This window comes from Dendrobates tinctorius, unplaced genomic scaffold (assembly GCF_039654945.1).
Source record: "Dendrobates tinctorius isolate UK_male_01 unplaced genomic scaffold, ASM3965494v1 ptg000070l, whole genome shotgun sequence".
Lineage (NCBI taxonomy): Eukaryota > Metazoa > Chordata > Amphibia > Anura > Dendrobatidae > Dendrobates > Dendrobates tinctorius.
In genome coordinates this window covers 65,554,156-65,576,825 of record NW_027361738.1, presented here as the reverse complement: position 1 = coordinate 65,576,825, position 22,670 = coordinate 65,554,156, and the positions used below count along the sequence as shown (strand labels likewise).

Here is a 22,670-nt window from a genome sequence, read left to right as displayed (position 1 = left end):
CCTTTTTCCCCCTTCCCTTAACAAATCACAAGTTGCTCTGTAAAAAGCAGCAATATAATGGTGCACTACACAAAGCCGGCACTGCAGACTGCAGCACAAGTTGGTACAAGAGGAATGAATGTATCACATGTATTTCTGAAAAGCAAAAAGTTTCCACCAATACATCATTGGGTGAAAACTACACTGTTGCTTAACTTCATGAATTAATTACAGGAAACCGGTTTGGCAAGTCTAGAAAAGATGGTAGTATATGTACAAATGTGACACTTATCTAGTGAATGATAAATGTTCTGGGCAGGAAGATATCAGTTTCATCCTGCAGTCTTCATTAATTTTCATAACAGATATGCAGTTTTCAACCTGAACTAAAATGTTAGGTTTCTCTCTTGTGGGAGAGTCTCTCCCAGCAATATAGGCTGCATCTTAGCGCTACATGTTTCCAGAGCGCCACCATTTTCATCAGCTCAACTTCTATCCTTCGTTTCATATGCTTTCCTCCATTAATATAGATTTTCTCTGCCCTCCATGAGACTGTAGATGCTTTCCCATTCATCAAGTATAGAGAGCCATGCAAAACCCCTTACTGTTACACTCTCTGAACATCTCCCCCCACCAATAAAAAAAAAACAAAAAAAAACAAAAGGCATCCTAATAATTTTTGGAGAGGCCTTTTAACAAAAAAACGCAGAACTTTTTTTTTTTCCAAAGGTGTGCATGACAGCTGCAAAAATACGCGTTAGAAGTTTTAGTTTTTCAACACCACTGATCTAACCCAAGCTATATTTTAGCACTCTAAAAAAGAAAAACAGGATTTCGCCTACACTTCAACAATCACATTGCTCTTAGCTGTCCTTATAACAGCTGCAGAAAAGACAGTTCTTACTGCCCTCATCCCTGACCAGATAAAACTACTCGGGCGCACAAACCTAGCCCAATATGTTCAGGAATTGTCCCAATACTCATGCTTTTGTTGAAGCCATGCTTTTCTTTTATTGGGCACCACTTATCATTCTGCTATCACTATAAGTGCTGGAACTTCCTTCCCCTCACTTCCCAGCATAGATGGCTCCTGGCATTGCTAAATAAACTGAAAATCCATTTTTGTTATGCCTGTATGAAGCTGGACAGGACAGGAGGTGCAAAGAGACAAACGCAAGCCTTCTTTGTCTCTATACAATAATAAATGTAAAATATAATATAATTCCTAAAAAAAGGCATTAAAAACAAAAATCTAATATGGAGAGCAGATCCACACAAATATGAGCTGTAAACTATATGGATAAGTAGTAATACATCACAAATAAATCTACGCTGATAGGTATAATATAGAAAAGGCAGTGTGACGTTAAAGCAAGCAAAAAGCAGGGACTATAAAAACGCCCAAAATGAATACAGGTCAGTAAGTAGAGGTGGGTGAACATGAAAAGTAAAGTTTGGCGTCCATACCAAACACCTACTGTCTGGGCACGGACAAAGAACGCAGACTTCACCAGGAAGCCCGTGTTACTGTCCGGTTTTTGCTGCCCGAACACCAGGTGTTTATCACGCTGTCATGTATATGACAGCGCAACAAACAGCGCTTCTGATCGGCGGTAAAATCATCCCTGCCGGTCAGAGAGCCGCGGTTCCCACGCTGTCAAAAGACAGCATGAACGCTCAGCTGTGATCAGAGGTATAAAGCTTACCTCCGGTCACTGGTGTCAGCTGATGGGACTACAGCTCCCATCATACAACACCTGCTGCTGCTAATAACAGCGAGAGAAGGAACGGCTGATGGGAGTATTCATTAGCCACTCCTGCGCTGTAAATAAATAAGAAAAACGGTGTGGGTTCCCCTGTATTTTTGACAACCAGCCAGGCAAACCTCAGCTGTCAGCAAAGCTGGTTATCAAGAATAGAGGGGTCCCCAAGCTGTTATTTTTTTTATTAAAAAAAAAAAAAAAGCACACACGACGTGGGGTCCCCCTTCATTTTTGACAACCAGCCTCAGGCTGATAAGGGGCCATGGATTTTGGTCCCCCCAGCCTAAAAATAGCAGCCAGCAGCTGCCCAGAAAAGGCACATCTATTAGATGCATCAATTCTGGCGTTTTCCCCGCCTCTTCCCACTTGAGTGAGGTTCATATTTGTGGGGCTGATGTCACCTTTGTATTGTCTGATGACATCAAACCCACGGCTTAGTAATGGAGAGGCGTCTATAAGACACCCATCCATTACTAATCCTAGAGTTATATGGTAAATAAAGACACAGCCAGAATAAAGTCTTAGTAGAAATAAAAAAAAAACACACTTACTAAATAACACAGTTATACTCACCTAATGCCTAATTCCACCGAAGCCCTCGTTCTCCTGTAATAAAAGTAAAATAAAAAAATATCTGTCTGTTGTTCTGTCTCACACTGTAATCCGTGTCTGAGGGTTAAACAGTTTTCAACCTGGACGGTGTCGAGATGTGACCGTCCAGGCTGAGAACCACTGGTGACTGAACGAGTGCAGCCTCAGTGACCGGCGTTGACGTCATCGAGGTTACCTCTGGTCACTGAGACTGCGTTCCCAGCAGGGTTAAACTGCCGTGACCTCTGTGAGATTCCTGCTAGTACCGCGAGTTTCTCTCATAGATGCACCTTTTCTGGGCAGCTGCAGGCTGCTAGGTTTTGACTGGGGGAGCCCAATATCCATGGTCCCTTACCAGCCTGAGAATACTAGCCCCCAGCTGTCTGTTTTAGAAAGGCTGTGTCAAAAATGGGGGAGACTCCACGTCGTTTTTTTAAATTTGTTTAAATTAAAAAATATGGAGTGAGGACCCCTCTGTTCTTGATAACTAGCCTTGCTGAAGCTGAAAGCTGAGTGTTGCAGCCCCCAGCTGTGCGTTTTGCCTGGCTGGTTATCAAAAATACAGGGGAACTCATGTTCTTTTGTTAGTTATTTGTTTACAGCGCAGGAGCGGCTAATGAATACTCCGCATCACTTGCTCCTGCTCTCACTGTTATTAGCAGCAGTAGGTGCCGGATGATGGGAGTTGTAGTCCAATCAGCTGACATCAGTGACTGGAGGTACACTTTATACCTCCGATCACAGCTGAGTGCTCACGCCGTCTTGACAGTGTGGGAACCGCGGCTCTGACCGGCAGAGATGATTTCACCGCCGATCAGAAGCGGCATTTGCCGCGCTGTTATGCACATGACGGCGTGGCAAACACTGGATGCTCTGGCCCCCTATTAAAGTGAATGGGGTTCGGGTATTGCTCTGGTACCCAAACTTTTTGTAACTGTTTGGACGAACCCGATCATCCAGGTGTCCTCCCATCTCTATCAGTAAGTATGGAAAATAGAACACAAAAGGGTAATACAAACCATGAGCAGCAAAACAACTCCAAAGTGAGCCACAAATAACGAAGAGCAGTTATAATGCACATCAATATACATGGAATTAATGGGTAGGTTTCGCATAAAGCTTCCTCACGGGATCCTCCATGAGGAAGTTACATGTGAAACATACATTGGGGTAGTGCTGCTGTTTGTGGTTTGCATTTACCTCTGTGCCTTCCTTTTTATGCTTGCTGCCTATTTGGTATGTACTTTGAGCTTTACTACACTGCTATCAAATGGACGTGTCGGCATTAATGTCTATAGGTGAGTTGTAACCATAGTCGAACGTAAGGGTACACTTGCTTCCTGCTCTTACGCACCCTACAAAAGATGTCCTCCGTAACACAGCATGCAACCTGAAGAAGAGTAACCAGTAGACAAATTACCACAATATCTTACCAGAGTGGTTGCAAGTTTAGGAATGCGGCGATACAGTTTTATGAAAGGCGGAAATAGCTGTTAATAGACTCATCCATGACCACAAGAGCTTTACAGGCTCCTTCTATGCTGTCAATCATTTTTTTTTTTACTGTTGTAAAATGTGCACAAAAATAGGGATGTGATTAACCGCGCCGTGCTGTCACCGTCTCCCCGATGACGTGCAAAACTTGGCTGCAGGAAAGTGAGTCAGAGTGCGGCAGACAAACAACGTGTGGAGAGAGAAGAACCTTGTCACACACGGCCAGGCTCACGTCTGATTAATCTCACGGCAAGGTATACGGCCATGTTCACACACAGGAGGTTTTTTTTTTTTATTTTCTTGCACCAAAAACCAGAGTGGAGAAAGGAAAACTGCTGCGTACAATATGCACAATTTTTTTTTCCCCCCAGTAATTTCAATAGGTGAAAAAAAAAAAATAAAATGCAAAAATGTTGAATGAATTGACGTGCTGACGAATTAAAAAAAAAAAAAATTCACAAAACACGGGGGGAAAAAAGAACATAAAAAGTGCATGATTTTTTTTTTTTGAATTCTCATTCACTTTGCTGGTACAGTAAAATGTGTTTTTGCTCAAAAAAAGTAAAAAAAACAAAAAAAAAAAACCTGGTGTGAACATATACCTGAAGAAATATAAAAAACCTTTTAGAGAATTCCTTACATAGCAAGTGCCTAAAAAGTGATGCCATTGTGCGATTTGACAATACTACATTGTAGATGTTACTTTGGGGATGGTCTGTTTGCAAGGGAAAGTTATTCGCATTTCACATTATTTTTATATTTCCCTGTAAATAGCGCCACTCTCGTTGGCAGGCAATGTGGGGTACTGCAGCTGAGTGCCATGATACAAGCTGAGCTGAAATACAAGATGTAGCCCATGAACAAGAGTGGTGCCGTTACTGTAGTAATCGTAATCGCCGTGTGCCCAAGAGTTTTTGATGCTGCAAATTTTAGATCCCTCAAACGCAGCGTCTTACAGTTCCAGCAAAGCAGATAAGACAGAAATCTGCCCACTGTGCTGCTTTCTTATTTTTTCGTCAGTGTAATCTGACCTTCGGTTGGCGTTTTCAAGTTAATATCTCTTGCGGGTAGGCCGAGTATTATGTGCAGATTTTTCCCATAGACTTGCATTAGATGTAGAAAATCCACATGTAAAAAGAAAGAACACACTTTTTTTAATTAAGTTTTCGCTACGGAAAAGCATCAAAAACCTGTTATCCGAACATAACTATATCCATAATGTTTTGGCAAAGACAAATACCATGAGGTATCAAAAACAAATAAAGCTACATGACACCAACCAGAGGAAAAAAGCAGTGTCAAAAACGAGAATGCATGTACAAAAATGCACTCAAAAACGCAATAAAAAAAACGCAAATAACCCAGTTTGATATGTGAAAGCTAATCGTGGGAACATAGCCTAAGGAACAAGGCCATATAGCTTCACACACCCCAATGAACATCCAGGATCACAATCCCAAGAACATGTATACATGAGTGGGGGGGGTACCAGATGAGGTACACAATGGCATATAAAAGTTTGGGAACCCCTGGTCATAATTACTGATCTTGGGAACAATTAAGCAAGTTGCACATGAAAAAAAAAAAAAAAATATATTGACCAAGGTTTCAGACCTTAGCCTGTTAGGGTTATGGCTTGTTCACTATCATTGTTAGGAAAGACCAGGTGATGCCGATTTCCCAGCTTTATAACAACCCAGCCTCCTCTAAGCAACCGCCTAGAACTCTGAAAATGAAAATGGTGGAGGCCCACAAAGCAGGAGAAGGCTATAAGAAGACAGCAATGCGTTTTCAAGTTTCCCTTTCCTCAGTTCGAAATGCAATTAATAAATGGCAGTTAACAGGAACAGTGGAGGTCAAGAAAAGGTCTGCAAGACCAAGCAAAATTTCAGTGAGAGCTGCTTGTAGGATTGCTAGAGAGGCAAATGAGAAATCCCTCCTTGAATGCAAAATACCTTCAGAAAGATTTAGCAGACTCTGGATCTGTGGTACATTGTTCTACCGTTCATAGACACCTGAACAAATATGGCTTTCATCGAAGAGTCAGAAGAAAACCTCTCCTGCATCCTCACCATAAAATTTAGCGTCAGAAGTATGCAAAAGAACATCTAAACAAGCCTGATGCATTTTGGAAACAAGTCCGATGAGGTTCAAATTGATCATTGTGGCAAAAGAGTTCTACGGTAAGTGTGGATAAAAAATGGCACAGAATTTTAGGAACACAACAGCTCAACCACCATTAAGCACGGGGCTTTGGTTTGTGTTGCAGCGAATGGAATGGGGAACATTTCACAGGTAGAGAGGAAAGAATGGATTCAATGAAATTTCAACAAATTCTCGATGCAAACGTAACACCATCGGTAAAAAAAGCTGAAGCTGAAAAGTCAACTTCTACAAATGGATAATGATCCTAAACACACGTCAAAATCCACAGTAGACGACCTCAAAAGGCACAAGCTGAAGGTTTTACAATGGGCCCCCCAAGGAAGCCAACGCGAAACGCGCGTTGGGGCTGGATATACCGGGTCTTTTTGGAGAGGCACGATGGGCAAGAGTGGAGCTTTTGACACTTTGTAAATCTTTTGCTCTAGGCTGCTTTTGGTGGCCTATTTTGACCACTAGGACTGCATGTAACCATACTGTGCGGTCATAATTAATACGGTGTGATATATTTAGGCTGCATATGCACTTTATTAAGGACCTTTAATGGTCTAATTGACTTTTACTGCTTGCTCTTTTGCATGTATTTGTTGCAGACTTGATTAATTTGTCTAGTGGGACTAGTGCTTTCACTCCCCACCTCTATTATATATATATATATATATATATATATATATATATATATATATATATATATATATATATATATATACACACACACACATACATACACACACACACATACATACACACACACACACACCATGTAAGACCCGGTTCTATATATTCATTTGCTTGTCTTTATCCCTCTTTTTTTACTCTTTGTCCATATATTTGCATATTTATATGATGTTTTTCTAATATAATAAAATTCGGAATTTTTTATCACCCTTATTGGAAGTACACTTTGTATTTTTGTATATCAGTATTCAGTGAGTGTTCCAAACTGCTATTGTTTTTTTTTTTGGTCCCTTCAAGGTTTGAGGATCATTCATGATGCAGGAATAATGTATTCCATCCTAAGGCCTGTTTCATACCTCCGTCATCGGCGGTCAGTTGAAATCCGCCAAAGGTTGAAACCAGCTGATCCGTGATGGACGGACGTCAGTGGAGCACGTAGGATGAAGGATCTGTGGGAGAAGCGATGCGGCCAAATTTAAAGCGACCGCGGCGGTCGCTAATTGCATGTAGATCGCGGGAGCTGGAGCAGCGCGATCGGGAGAGGGATATCGCGGGAGCTGGAGCAGCGCGATCGGGAGAGGGATATCGCGGGAGCTGGAGCAGCGCGATCGGGAGAGGGATATCGCGGGAGCTGGAGCAGCGCGATCGGGAGAAGGATATCGCGGGAGCTGGAGCAGCGCGATCGGGAGAAGGATATCGCGGGAGCTGGAGCAGCGCGATCGGGAGAAGGATATCGCGGGAGCTGGAGCAGCGCGATCGGGAGAAGGATATCGCGGGAGCTGGAGCAGAGCGATCGGGAGAAGGATATCGCGGGAGCTGGAGCAGAGCGATCGGGAGAGGAATATCGCGGGAGCTGGAGCAGAGCGATCGGGAGAGGAATATCGCGGGAGCTGGAGCAGAGCGATCGGGAGAGGGATATCGCGGGAGCTGGAGCAGCGCAATCGGGAGAAGGATATCGCGGGAGCTGGATCAGCGCGATCGGGAAAGGGATATCGCCGGAGGGACGGGTGAGTTAGAGCGCGGTGAGAGAGAGAGAGAGAGAGAGAGAGAGAGACAGACACAGACAGAGAGAGAGAGAGATTTTATTGGCTCCCGGAGCGGCATTTATGGGTTAATGCTGAAATTAGTGGACCGTCAACGCAAAAAAACGTTGCATGGTCCATTTCATCCGCCCGGGAGCCGCTAATATCTTGGCAGATCCGTAAAAAAAACGGGTGGGACGGACGACCGTCAGTCAAGATCCGCCAATAATGTAAGTCTATGGGGGGAAAGACCGGATCCGCCCCTTTTTTGGCGGATCCATTTTTTAAAAAATTTGGCGGATTTTGACTGAAGGGAAAAAACGGATGTGTGAAACAGGCCTAGTTTGCATGGGTACTAACCATGCAGGGTGCCCAATCTTTTGCATCGGCCCATTGATGAAAATACATACATACATATATATTTTGTTGCCTAAAGTACAACGGAAATTTGACATTGTCCTATGAGGAACGGTTAGAAGATTGGGGAAAGTTTAGCTGGCAAAATAGAAGACTTCATAGCGGTCTTCAAATATCTGAAGGGCTGTCACAGTGTAGAGGGATCTTCATTCTCATTTGCACATAGAAACACGAGAATCAATGGAATAAATAAAAAGAAAAAATTTTGACAGTGAGGAGGATCAATGAGTGGAACCGGCTGCCACAAAAGGTGGCGAGTTCTCCTTCAATGGAAGTCTTCAAACAGAGGCTGGACAGACATCTGTCCGGGATAGTTTAGTGAGTCCTGCATTGAACAGGGGGTTGGACATGATGACGCAGGAGGTCCCTTCCAACTCTGCCTTTCAATAATCTTTAGCCCTTTTAGAGATCATTTCATGACCAACTTGCTTAACTGTTCACAATAACAGTGATTTTGACCAGGGGTGCCCAAACTTTTACATGCCACTGTAAGATGTAGATGCGCTGAAGACCCCGGACATTGACTTAGTGGTCTCGCTTGTAATGAAACAATGGAAATTCTCGTGAACTTATTCAGAGGGAGGCGTTAGAGGAGCTCCGGTCAAAATGATCTTATGACGAGGCTCAAAGTCAACAAGGACCACCTACATCAATCGCCTTGTAAGGGGTCAGGTTGCATTAAGAAATCTTCGAGCTGAGCTATCATAACTCCTGTTCTTCTGATTAGTAAAAATCCAAAGTCAGATTTACCAACGTGATCATGGACATTGAAGTCCAAGGGGATATGACCCACACGTCATCAACATACAAAACAGAGGTTTTATGGAGACATCAGGGAAGTATCACTGCTCAGACAGTCAGAAGCAAGATGCATTAGTGCCGCCACTTAGTGCTGTTGTACCACACTACTAGCTAAGTGGATATACACTAATGTATCTTGCTTTTGCTTGTTAAAGCCTGGACACTTCTGCTAATGTCTCAATAAAAACTCAAATTAAGCATTTTAATGCTTTGCAAGTGCCGAGACATTTCTAGCGGACATGCTACAAGGATGAAAACGTTTTCTTAAGTAGCTCGTTAACAAAGCTTCTTCTCAAGCTCCTGAATGTCAAGTCTGTCTCCACAGCCATGTCCAGAGGTGCCTATCCTACCTTTTCCTAAATTACAAAATTAAGAAACTATCTAAAATATTCTTCATTAAAAATATTCTACCATTTTGCTCCTGCATCTGCTTCTCCTGAACGATCATCAAAAATGTTACAAATCCAGCAGAGCTTCTGCCACCGACTGCTCTCCCTTCCCTTCTATCAGTGTTTGAGATAACAGAAGGTAGGGGTTTGTACAGAGATCAACAAAAAGTGGAGAGAAGACGATGCACCTACGTCTCAGTGGTCAGAGAAAACAGGCTATCGTATATAGTAGAGTACGAGAGGAAATAATTGCAGGATAGAAGCTGTGCTGATCTAGAAGCTAAGACAACAGCAGCACACCCAGCCTATATTACTGGGAGAGCCACTAGTACAAGAGAAAAATCTAAAATTTGGATAAAACGTAAACTATATATTAGGGGGTCAAAAAACTAAAAAAAGATTAATGGCAAATATTTATATTTTTCCCACATTTCAAAAAGTAGTCCAAAGTTTTGAAGGACTTGAATAATAAATTATTTTTGTAGAGTTTTGGGGTGAAAATGCATTTCAATATTTTGCAGATATGAAAAATTAAAATTGCTTATAAAGGACTGTCTATTCGCAGACATCTGTCAATGAGGGTTTTTTGAGAATAAAATGGTCGTACGAGTTTCTTGTGGCCAAGGGATGAGCAAGTGTCCTACTGCAATCTGCAGATGTTTACGAGAGGTTTGGAGAGTCACATCTAAGGGCGAGATGGAGCACTTCAGGTCGTGAGAAGCTCTGGTTCCACAGATTCCCCCGCCTGACACATCCGAAATATATATTATATACACACACCATTTTTTGCATCTATGGGGTCTCCGGATCATCTACAGGTTAACAGGTTGAGCTGTTGCGCAAATGTAAAAAAAAAAAAAAAAATCAGGAACATAAAACTCAGTGAAAAAATAAAAGTAGTAAACCTTCCTGACTTATGAAAATTTTCAGGAGACAAAAGTAAAAAACAGTTTTTCTACTGCTGCTTCCTTGTTTCACGCAAACGGTTCCAGTTTTTTTTGCAGTTTTCAATTTGTAATTAGAAAATATGGAAAAATGGTGGATTAAGCCGATTTAAGGGACGCGCACACATCTCTGAGTGCAGGTAGTTGGCTAGAGTGAATCTACTCAACTTTTCTTCTTTTACCCTTTACATACTATCAGTTTTGGTTTTGAAACGCCCAACAATCAAAAAAACAAAAAAGAAAGAAAAAATTCCCCAAGTATACAAAAAATAGTCTGAAAACTATTCTCTCATTTTTCATCCGTTTTTACAGGTCGGTACAAGACCGAGTACAGTGTCTTATGGTAGATGATTGCAAATGTATCGGTAAAAATCGAATACTATAGGGTGACTCCGGAAGGAATCAATTTTTATTTTGCGCACCCGTAGACTTGAATGGGAGTCTCACCTGACATGTGAAATAACTTGGTGCACCGGTGAGGAAAAATAAAAAAAATAAATAAGGAATCCTCATTTACGCTGCCCCAATGAATAATATTCGGTCTGAGTGCTGGCGAAAATGCGGCAAGGTGAACCAACCCCGGGGTGCGCAGCTCATCAGACAAGACATTTGACACTTTCATTTGTGTTTTACCAAGGTAATCTAAACCAATGCAATCTCCTAGGGAAAGGAAAGCGTTAACCTGCCGGCGGCATAAACCAGTCGCTCCTTAATGAACCTGTCTGTTTGTACCGGTAGAGCAGCAGCGAGAGTGGATTCACCTTTCTCTGGTGTGGCCCGATGCCAAGACACCACGGTGCAGAACGCTGATCTTCCGTGGAACACACCCGGCCCGCATCACCGGCCGGTCGCACGTACAAAATATCTTCTTTTTTTTTTTAAAAAAAAACCCATAAACTTTATTTTACGCAACGTTTTATCAGTCTGTAACCTCACAAGCCTGTAGCGGCGCATCAAGTGGTGCAATATGGAGGCATTAGAGCTGAAACGGTAACAGATGTGCGCCACGGCCATGTGATCGGCAGCACGCGTGCATGCGCCTGTGTGTCCTACGAGGGAAGGCTTTCATCAGAACGCTGACCTGCTCTCCATGTACAGGTGGTGAATATAATAATAATAATAATCATCATTTATATAGCGCCAACATATTGCGCAGCGCTTTACAGTTTAACAGTTTCAAAACACAAGTCATAAGTAACAACGCTAACAATACAATAATTAAAGCAAAATAAGACGAAATAAGACGACCCTGCTCGTGACAGCTTACAATCTACAATGAGGTGAGGGAGATACAGAGTACAGGTGTGTATTTGCAATTGTATAATTACAATGAAGGTCCAGCCATCTTGCAGGAGTGAAGGATGGATGGAGATAGTGAATGGGCTACGCACGCACACTTACACAGAGAATGACTTTGATTAGTGAATGTGATAGGCCGCTCTGAACAGGTGTGTTTTGAGGGAGCGCCTAAAACTATGCAAATTGTGGATAGTCCTGATTTCTTGGGGTAGAGCATTCCAGAGGATAGGAGCAGCACGGGAGAAGTCTTGGAGTCGGGAGTGGGAGGTACGGATTAGTGCAGAGGTTAGTCGAAAGTCGTTTGCAGAGCGCAGCGATCGGCTAGGCCGATAGACAGAAATGAGAGAAGAGATGTAAGGGGGTGCCGCACTGTGGAGAGCTTTGTGGGTGAGAACAAGTACTTTGAATTGGATCCTATAATGAATGGGCAGCCAATGTAAGGACTGGCGAAGAGCGGACGCGTCCGAGTACCGATTACCCAGATGGACGATCCTGGCTGCTGCATTGAGTATGGACTGGAGAGGGGATAGTCGAGTGACGGGGAGGCCAATTAATAGAGCGTTGCAGTAATCCAGGCGAGAGTGGATCAATGCAACAGTGAGGGTTTTTGTTGTTTCCATAGTGCGAAAAGGGCGGATTCTAGAGATGTTCTTTAGGTGTAAGCGGCAAGAGCGGGCAAGGGATTGTATATGGGATGTAAAGGAGAGATTGGTGTCAAACATAACACCCAGACAGCGCACCTGCTGCCGGGGTGTTATTGTGGTACCACCCACGGAGAAGGAAATGTCAGATTTAGGGAGGTTAGTAGACGGCGGGAGCAGAAGAAGTTCAGTTTTGGAGAGGTTGAGTTTCAGATAGAGAGCGGACATGATATTGGAGACTGCGGACAGACAGTCACTGGCGTTCTGTAGTACAGCGGGGGTAAGGTCGGGGGAAGACGTGTATAGTTGTGTGTCATCAGCATAAAGATGGTACTGAAAGCCAAATCTGCTGATGGTCTGTCCAATTGGGGCCGTGTAGAGAGAGAAAAGAAGGGGGCCAAGGACTGAGCCCTGAGGTACCCCGACAGCAAGAGGAAGAGGAGATGACGTGGAGCCAGAGAACGAAACACTGAAGGAGCGGTCAGAGAGATAGGAAGAGAACCAGGAGAGTGCAGTGTCCTTAATGCCTAGTGACTGGAGCCTAGAGAGTAGGAGATGGTGGTCAACAGTATCGAAAGCTGCAGATAGGTCAAGAAGAATGAGCAGAGAGTGGTCACCGTTACGTTTTGCTGTCAGAAGGTCATTGGTCACTTTGATGAGTGCAGTTTCAGTCGAATGTAGGGGGCGGAAGCCGGACTGTGAAGGGTCTAGAAGGGAGTGAATGGAGAGGTAATGGGTAAGGCGGGAGTAAACTAGGCGTTCCAAAAGTTTAGAGATGAAGGGGAGATTGGAGACTGGTCTGTAGTTGTTTGTGCAGGATGGGTCGAGAGCAGGTTTCTTTAGTAGTGGAGTAACGATGGCGTGTTTGAAGGAGGATGGGAAAATGCCCGAGGAGAGGGAGAGATTAAAGATTGTAGTTAGGTGGGTTGTGACGACTGGAGAGAGAGACTGGAGGAGATGTGAGGGAATGGGGTCGGTAGTGCATGTAGTCGGACGAGAAGAGAGGAGTCTGGAGACTTCTTCTTCTGTTATGGGATCAAATGTGGAGAGTGAGCCAGGGGAGATGTAGGAAGGGATGGGAGTCACAGCACTTGGTGGTTGGGAGCAGATTTCTTGACGGATATTATCTATTTTTTCTGTAAAGTGGGAGGCCAGGTCATCAGCACAAATGTCTGATAGGGGCTTGTGCTTTTGGCCTGAGGAGGGAGTGAAACGTGTCAAAAAGTTTCTTGGGGTTGTTGGCTAGTGAGGAGATCAGGGTGGTGAAGTAGGTCTGTTTGGCAAGGTGAAGGGCAGCGTTATAGGTTCTTAACATAAATTTGAAGTGGATGAAGTCTTCTGGTGTGCGGGTTTTTCTCCATAGGCGTTCAGCACTCCTGGAGCATCGCTGGAGAAGTTGAGTTTGCGATGTGAGCCAGGGCTCTTTTACTCTGTGTTTGGAGGTTCTGAGGGTGAGGGGAGCTACTTGGTCAAGGGTGCTTCTAAGAGTGTCATTGTAGTGATGAACAGCCAGATTAGGACAGGAAAGAGAGGAGATTGGGGACAGAGATGAGTGTAGGGAATCTGAAAGTGTCTGAGGGTTAATAGCTTGTAGATTTCTGACTGTGTGGTAGTTAGGAATGAGCTGGGGTGGGCGAGGATTTGTGAGCGTGAAGGAGAGAATGTTGTGGTCAGAGAGTGGAAGCGGTGAGTTGTTTAGGTGGGAGATTGAACAGAGCCGGCAGAAGACCAGATCAAGGGTGTTACCGTCCTTATGTGTCTCAGAGGTTGAAAGCTGTGAGAGGCCTAGAGAGGTGGTTAGTGATAGAAGCTGGGATGCAGATGTGGAATTAGGGCTGTTAATGGGGATGTTGAAGTCTCCCAGGATGAGGGTTGGTAGTTCTGAGGACATGAAGTGTGGCAGCCAGGCTGAAAAGTGGTCAAGGAAGAGGGTGGGTGAGCCTGGGGGCCGGTATATGACCGCTACCCTGAGGGAGAGGGGACGGAAGAGCCTGATGGTGTTGACCTCAAAAGAAGGGAATAAGAGTGATGGGACTGGGGGGATGACCTGGAAAGTGCATTGTGGGGACAGGAGTATGCCAACTCCACCACCAGGTCTGTTTGTGGGTCTCGGGGAGTGAGAGAATTGTAAGCCACCGTAGGAAATGGCAGCAGGAGAGACAGTGTCAGAATCCTGAATCCAGGTTTCAGTGAGGGCCAACAGATTAAGAGAGTTGTTCAGAAAGTAGTTGTGTAGGAAAGGAAGCTTGTTACAAGCAGACCGTGGATTCCAGAGGGCACAATTAAAAGATTGAGATGAGGGAGTGCAAGTAATGTTAATCAGATTATTGTGGTTTCGATATGAGGTAGGGTAAGGGTTGAGGTTGGGGGATGGTGGACCAGGGTTGGGGGAGATGTCCCCTGAAATCAGTAGGAGAAGGAAGATAAAGAGCCAATAGTTGTTGGAATTGTAAGTAGTTTTTTTCTGCGATGTGTTTGGGCAAGATGGGCTGAGGTTTCTCAGGAAGGTGGTGAGTGTGTGGGAGCTGTACATGGGAGAGGGAAGTATAGAGGGGCTGATGTGTATGAGTCGTGATGGAGGGGGGATAGGGTGATGAATGTGAATGTGGATGAATATATAAAGAAATCCAATAGATCGACAGACTTTTAAAGGGACAGGTATCAAAATGTAAAATTATTGGATTAAGGCTTGGGCTACACTGAGACCCTTTGTAGCACTATTATTGATGGACAACGGATGGCCTTAATTTATACAATTCCACGGATCCCCATGAATTGCTGCTTGTTGCTTAATGTCAACCAGTAGCACTACAAAAAAAAAAAAAAAAAAGTGTCTAAGTTTTTCAGCTTTTTGGGCTAATTTTGGAGTTGGAGTTGTTTTTTTTTTTCTTCGAGTATTCAAAGTGTTCCAAGTTATATTAGGTAAAATCAGAGCAGAAAGCGGCTCACCAAAAAAGAGCAGCACCTTCTGGAGGACCAGGTATAGCTGTGATTTTAATGAGTAGAATGTAATGCCTTACTTCACCTTCGGGGGTGCTGCAGGGAAAATTAACAATTGCAATAGATTATAGCTAATCGTTAAACAGGATACAAAAAGAAAAAAAAAAAAAAAGTGTGATACTTTCATTTCTATATAGATTTTTCTTTCCCAAAATTAACCAAAAAAGGGTAGAGACTACAATATGCTCAAATGTGCAACCTTAGTAATTATGATGCCGAATGCCTCCAATTAAAGACGTAATGGCACCCACATCTGTGCACAACCTGCTTTACTGGCTAAATACTGGAGAAAAAAAAAAACTAAATATCCCTAAAAAGGAGGACGGGGGCTGGAATAAAAGTATGTAGTAAATGATTGACTCTCCGCAGCCACAAAGCGTTAATGGCACATTCCCTCTGCAGCATGGCACACAGATGATTTCTATATGGGAGCAGCATGTATGAACGCCGTGCACTTCTGACACATAGGAGGTGCAGGGGAGGTGTGGGCTGAACGTGTGAGGCTGACGTGGTGACACTCACCCTACAAGACACGGTGGCAATAATCCGAGTGCACGACTTGTAAAATACCGGTAAACAATGCACGGCGTGGGCTGCAGCGATGCCCCTACATAAACATCCGCACCTACAGTAACACAATTACAAAACCGCCAGCCGAATGATCGTTTGGCCGACAGCCATCTCTCACCCCCCCCCCCCCCCGGTACACAGAAAACGCTCGGCTGAGCGCTCGGTGGCTTCTACTACAGAGCCACCGACAGATTCATTTTCTCCAGTAGATCAAAAGGATCGCCTGCTCCAAATCCAACGTGCCCGATCCCGCTCTACCCCAACATCATCTGTCAGAAGGCCCCAATACACAGACTCTTGGCCGATCTGACAGATATCCTTGGGTCCAGAGGATGTTAGTCTGATGTGTACTGGGGGCTAGAGACTGACATCCTGACATGGAAATTTAACAGCATTTTGTGAAAATTACGGAAACTCACTTGTTCTCATCATTTCTAATTACATATGCTTCTCACAAAGTTAGATCATCATCAAAATGTTAATTTATTTCAGTTCTTCAATACAAAAAGTGACACTCGTATATTATATAGAGTCATTACACACAGAGTGATCTATTTCATGTGTTTAATTCTGTTAATATTGATGATTATGTCTTACAGCCAATGAAAACCCAAAAGTCATTATCTCAGTAAATTAGAATACTTTATAACACCGGCTTGAAAAAGGATTTTAAAATCCGAAACGTCGGGCCTACTGGAATGTATGATCAGTAAATGCACTCAACACTTGGTCGGGGCTTCTTTGCCATCAATTACTGCATCAAAGCAGCGTGGCATGGAGGCGATCAGCCTGTGGCACTGCTGAGGGGTTATGGAAGCCCAGGTTGCTTTGATAGCAGCCTTCAGCTCGTCTGCATTATTGGGTCTGGTGTCTCATCTTCCTCTTGACAATACTCTATAGATTCTCTATGGGGTTAAGGTCAGGCGAGTTTGCTGCCAATCAAGCACAGTGATACTGTTGTTTTTAAATCAGGTATTAGTACTTTTGGCAGTGTGGACAGGGGCCAAGTCCTGCTGGAGAATGAAATTCACTTTTTGTATTGAAGAACTGAAATAAATTAACTTTTTGATATTCTAATTTTGTGAGGAACACCTGTAAGTTAGGGCCGCTCACCTTGTGGGTGCATCTTCACACACTATAGCACCAATCATGGCCCCTATAGATGCTCTTGCATTAACCAAAGAACTGATTCTGGTGGCTACATGAAAAGACAAGCACTGTAAGGTTGGGGTCATTGTGCAGAAAATATGAAATTGGATGGCCTTGAGCCGAGGTCATGCTGGGGGGGTCCATCCATGCCTTGGGCCGAGGCCATGCTGGGGGGGGGGGTCCACCCATGCCTTGGGCCGGGGCCATGCTGGGGGGGGGGTCCACCCATGCCTTGGGCCGGGGCCATGCTGGGGGTCACCCATGCCTTGGGCCAGGGCCATGCTGAGCGAGGGGGGGTTGCCCATGCCTTTTGTCAGGCATGGCCAATGCCGTGCGAGAGGGCCATGTGGGGTACCAATGCCAACAAAAGCCAGGGGCATGCAAGACACTCCACTCCTTGTGGTGCATGTGGACATTAAATGAAGTAAAGAATTTCTGGCTCTCAGATATTGTGAATCTTGACCCTTATTAATCAGAATCTTGAACGTTTCTGCTGTTGAACTCTCGGGTGGAGCTGAAATATTCAGATTCTCACAAATAAAGGAACCAAGAACCACAATATCTGAGTTGCGGGAATTCTTCACTTCATCTACTGTAGTATATGAGCCACAATGTCCTACACGGCCCACCTTCATCTACTCCTCACTCTCGTGAAGCCCATACACCTACAAAGCCCTACATGTGGGACCACGACTTCAGAAAGACAGTGACAACAGGATCCCTGAAAACATTTGTGTAGAGCAGGGGTCTCAAACTCGGCAGAGTAAATGGGCCGCATATAAAAAAAAAAAATTTTGCGCTGGGAGGCTGCATTCCTTTCAAACTTAATACGCTCCGTACACCTCACACACACGCGGCTCCGCTCCCTACACCTCGCACACACAGGGCTCCGCTCCCTACACCTCGCACACAGGGCTCCGCACACATCGAACACACGCGGCTCCGCTCCTTCCACCCTGTAAACCCCGAGTCCTGACCCCACGCATAAACTTAACTTCATCCAGTACCATGACAACCAGCACACAGACAGAAGCGTCCTGCACACACTGAGGCCCCTGATCATGTGACCCTGACTCCTCCCCTCCTGTGACCTCATCACAGGTCCTGTGCAGTGTGCGCACACAGAACAGCCAATGCCATCGCCGCTCCTGAATGCTTGCCTTCCCCCTGCCTCAGGGAGTGAGATGTGGTGCACCGCGGGCCGCAGATGCCTGCCTCAGGGAGTGAGATGTGGTGCACCGCGGGCCGCAGATGCCTGCCTCAGGGAGTGAGATGTGGTGCACCGCGGGCAGCGTGTTTGAGACCTCTGGTGTAGAGTGATGCAATGTATAGCCGGAACATCCCAATGATGGCCCATACTGTATCGCCCGGTGTATGAGCCATCGCTCCAGTGACAGCAGTGTTATTAGTGGTAATATGTGACTCAGGCTCAGTAATTAATCAGGAGTCATATACTAATTTATGACGCAAGCATATGGCAGATAAGCATCTCCGAAGAGAAGAGTAAGGGCAGGGCCCATCGTACACACAACACGGATCATGTAAGTGGAGCCCATTACACAACACCCTGCCGGGCAAGCTTCCCTTCTATACATCTAGGCACAAACAACACTTCTGCATTATCTAGAAGCTTTCTGCAATGTGTCTGTGACTAACAGCAGATCTAGACCAGATCTCCTCTAGTAGGTGGATGATTATCTGCAATTCTGAAGATAACGTAAAAAAAAAAAAAAAAATAAAAATACCTAGATAGCAAATGTCGTCATTTCAGGAGGAAAGGAGAATTGATCAGATTTCTTTAATATAAACCAGTATTAGGAATAATCACAAATGGGGGGGCGAGGTTTATTTTGTGGATTATGGGATTATTTTTAGGAATTGAATAAAATGGAAAAGGAACAGTCCAATGAGAAGCAAATCCAAGTTCGCTGCCGGTCACCACCAAAAAAAAAAAAAAAAAAAACAGGGCACGGTCAAATTATTCTACTAAATTAAGGAAAGTCTCGTTAAGACGTTTCCATGATATAATTACTCAAGCAGCCCTCAACTTGTTTCCCAAACCATGTCCCCCCCCAAAAATAAAAAAACAAAAATGAGCTGTCACCATATATAACAAAAAGGATAAAGTCCAAATGAGGCAAAAACACAAAAGATATCAGCAACATTCAATAATCTAGATCTTACCTATGAAGGGTATGGATGCCAATGAATCTCCCGGCGAGTTGGCTCCAGATACTTTCTTCTGTTCTATGCTTTTTATCTTGACTTCTCTCCGGGCGTCGTTGGGTAACCAGCAGGTCGCGTCGGACACCGATTCCTGCTCATTGACGGCAAAAATGTAAGACTGCTGACGAAGAGGCTGGAGCGCCTGGACGCCAGACGGAGATTTATCTCTTAAGATCACCGGATCCACAGAATTAAATTCTGCAGCAGACCCATGGACTTTTGTCGCGAGGCTTTGCCCGTTCTGAACGTCCATGCCATCGGAGGTAGCTAAGCTATTTGTCACCTGTTGTTGCACAGGTCTGGTGGGAATCGGTGAAGTAGAGATGGGAGATTTGATGACTGCATCCAGATGTAAGTTATGAGCGGCCTCCGCCGGAGATGCTTTCTGTGTGTTTAATGTCCCAATTCTGCTGATGTGGTTCACCGCTTTTTGGTCTTTGATGATTGCGTCATCGAAGTTTATATTTGGGGAAAACGGTTTAGGTCCGTAGGAAGAGCTTTTTACAGAATTCGTTTTTGCAAGTGGAAAGTTGGTTCTTTCGGATATAGGCGGCCGAGAATGTGAGTATCTGCAGGAGGAACTCTGAAAGTTCCTCGTTATCGGTGAGCCTTTATGCTCAGCTGGGACCTTCTGCAAAGGATGTGCCGAGCCCAAAACGCGACGTCTGTTATCTGAACTATATACAATGGGTCCGACAGGGAAGTTTGGGGCTCGAAGGGACATGTGAATTGAATGCTGTCTAGATCGATCATAAATACCCCGTCGATCATCCTGTTCAGTAAATCCAGTCCATTTGTAGTTGTGCTTTATTTCACCATTTGCATCACGAGGATCACTGGTATAGTGATCTGGTTTTTTAGTAAGGTAATCGCATGACCCCGATCTATTGCTCCTGGGAACGACAGATGGTGATGTAAGAGTGTCTTGGGAAGCACTACGGGGCCATTCTTTCCAACCTTTCACAATGACGGGGTCTTCAAGCCTTTCCTGAGAAACACTCCGTTGCCGGATTTGGGCAGGATGGGGAACCCTATCGTGAGATGTACTACGGCGACGGATCTCGAATGATGAGCGGATGGGGGAAACTTGGCTGTATTCCGTGTTTTGTGATGCTGCTCTAAGGCTGTCCAGTCTCTCTTGTATGGTTCTGTGGCCATACATCTGCATACGTCTGTTATCTATGTACTCTCTGTATGTCTTGTAGTTTCTCCAGTCTATGTGCTGGGGAGAAGTTGAAGAATAATGATTGGTAGGAGATGGCGATTCCTCGCCTGGGATAATTGCCCTCCCACTACAAAGAGAGTCAACGTGGCCTCCATAGCTTGGAGGTTTACTTTTAAGTCCACCATCAACTGGTCTGGTTACCATCGACATGACGGGGACAGCTGCAGAGGGTGGAGATGTGGTCCTTGGTTTTAGGAGTGGGCAAGGTTCGACCCGATGTGAAGGACCAGCACTGTTCGGTCTACTTGGTGAAAGCTCTACCACCTTCCCAGAAGGCACTATAACAGTTCTCACAGCTTCATTACAGACGCAAACAGCGGTGTTCGTTTTCACAAGATCGGTTGGCGATGGAGGCACTTGGATTTCTACTCGGTGGTTTCTGTCTGGTTGTACTGACGTTCTTACCGGCCGAACAGGTTGCTTAGCCAAAGATGTGCCTTGAGGTGAAGCTTCGGCCAGTTGGGCCATCACCGAGGGTGCCGATTTTACGCGGGGATAACATATAGGTGGAGGTTCGGGTATATTGTGTGCGATGCCACTGTACGATTCATTTCCCTTCAGGTAAGCATCTTGGGAATATGCCTAGATGGAGACAAGCGACAATTAGAAAAACAGTAAGAAAAACTACAAAATTATTGCTATACAGGTCCTTGGTTCCACCTGAAATTGTAAAGCAAATGGGCAAGACGGGGAATAAACCATACACAATATATTATTTTTGGGGTTTTTTTTTTTTAGAAAAAGGCCAGATCAGCCAAGCTACATGCAAAAGAAAAATACATTTCTTATTAACCCAATTATTACAGCAGACGAGGTTAACCGAAAACATTTAGCCCAGTTTGTGAATGAGCTTATGAAACACAAAATCCTTCTAAATCACAATGGCGGAGACCTTACCTTGACGCTCCTCAGGGACAGACTCCTCCGAAAAAGTGTTAAACTAAATTTGGCACGGTTTACCCATCTCCCTTGTGTATCATAACGCACTTCAGAGATCATGGCAAAAAACAATTCCGGCATTCGAGGGAGGTGGGGGGATTTACAGGTTAGTAGGGAATGGCAAGCATCTCAATGTACAGGAGCTCCATCGGGTAAAAATCCTTTAAATTACAGGTTCCTGTACGGAGCAAAAAAAAAAAAAAAAGAAAAAAAAGCTGACTGCAGAGCCTGCCGATGCAGAGGAAGAAAAATGAAATTGGTGTCCGCAGGTATTTATATAGTACAGGTGTGGTTATCAGGTTACGGCAGTTCCTGCTCAGCCGGTGACATGCCTCCTCCCGAGGAAGAGCCCAGCCTGCTCGCCCCTTCCGTGCATACGGGGAGGTTTATAAAGCCAACGTGTGCACCCGTAAACACGGCACAAACTAGTGATCCCAGGGCGAGGCTTTAACCTCCCCCCGGCAGCGTTCACAATGTTGCACAAAAATGCAAAAAAAAAAATATATAAATAATGAAATATAAAAATAATGGAATAATGCAATATAAAAAAGGCATCACATGCAAATTCCACATTTACAAGACACGGACGTGAAGCACTGCAGGAATATAACCAGTTCCGGTGTTAACGAGCAAGGATGTCAGACATATTAAATGAAAAATTAAACATTCCATAGAAAGAGACATGGCTTCTGTGCATCTTACCAGAGCTGTGATCTCCTTTGGAAACTGCAGCTGGGCAGGAAATAAAGCATAGTAAGAAAAAAAAAAGAAAAAAGAAAAAGCCGCTTATTGGTGTAAAAGGCCGAATTACGCTGTCGTATTGATGCCGAGCTAAAAATACAAGCTACGCTGAATTCTGTGGAAGGTACCAAAATGAACGGACGAGGCGGTGGAGCAGATTCATTCCCATTTCCTCCTAGGGCTGCAGGGGCTCGCACACGCATATGTCACTGCATGGACGGCTCCTCTGCTGGAAAGAGGAGGAGGAGGAGGATGGCAGAGCCTGTGCGCTGCTCGTGGACATGTCTTCTGCAACATGTAGGTAGCCTGGCTGGCGGGATACAGATCCTTCCTTCCCTTGCACTACAGCCATTAGCGCTCGCTCCCCTCTCCACAGCTTATAGATGACGAAACCAACGCTCTATTATGCATCCCAAATAGTGTGGCTTCCCATGCAATCATGAGCATCGGGCTCAGCTGACTGCAAGCTGCCCCTTCTCCACATTCCTGCTAAAATTAGAAAGACGCCGTGGAGATTTCTTCAATGCACACATCCACAGGGAAGCATTTATCTGGGTGGGTGGCACATGCATACAAAGTCTGCTCTATGGGTAGCTCTGGCCTGGGACTACAAGTCCCAGCACACACATCTTACAATAA

General features: G+C 44.7%; 1 protein-coding gene across 7 annotated transcripts in view; it reads right to left on the bottom strand.

Moving 5' to 3' along the window:
* ARHGAP21 (Rho GTPase activating protein 21) overlaps nucleotides 1-22,670 on the bottom strand; it is a 165,370-nt gene that overhangs the window by 33,057 nt on the left and 109,643 nt on the right. For 4 of the 7 annotated variants that reach the window (XM_073581785.1, XM_073581781.1, XM_073581782.1 and 1 more), the window contains exons 7-8: nucleotides 21,993-22,022; nucleotides 19,085-20,933 (exon numbers count right to left, since the gene is read on the bottom strand). In XM_073581785.1, the coding sequence (XP_073437886.1) occupies nucleotides 19,085-20,933; nucleotides 21,993-22,022 (1,879 nt within the window). Of the gene's footprint in view, nucleotides 1-19,084; nucleotides 20,934-21,248; nucleotides 21,496-21,992; nucleotides 22,023-22,670 lie in introns of those variants that run through there. The other 3 variants (XM_073581783.1, XM_073581784.1, XM_073581786.1) reach the window with 2 other exon arrangements.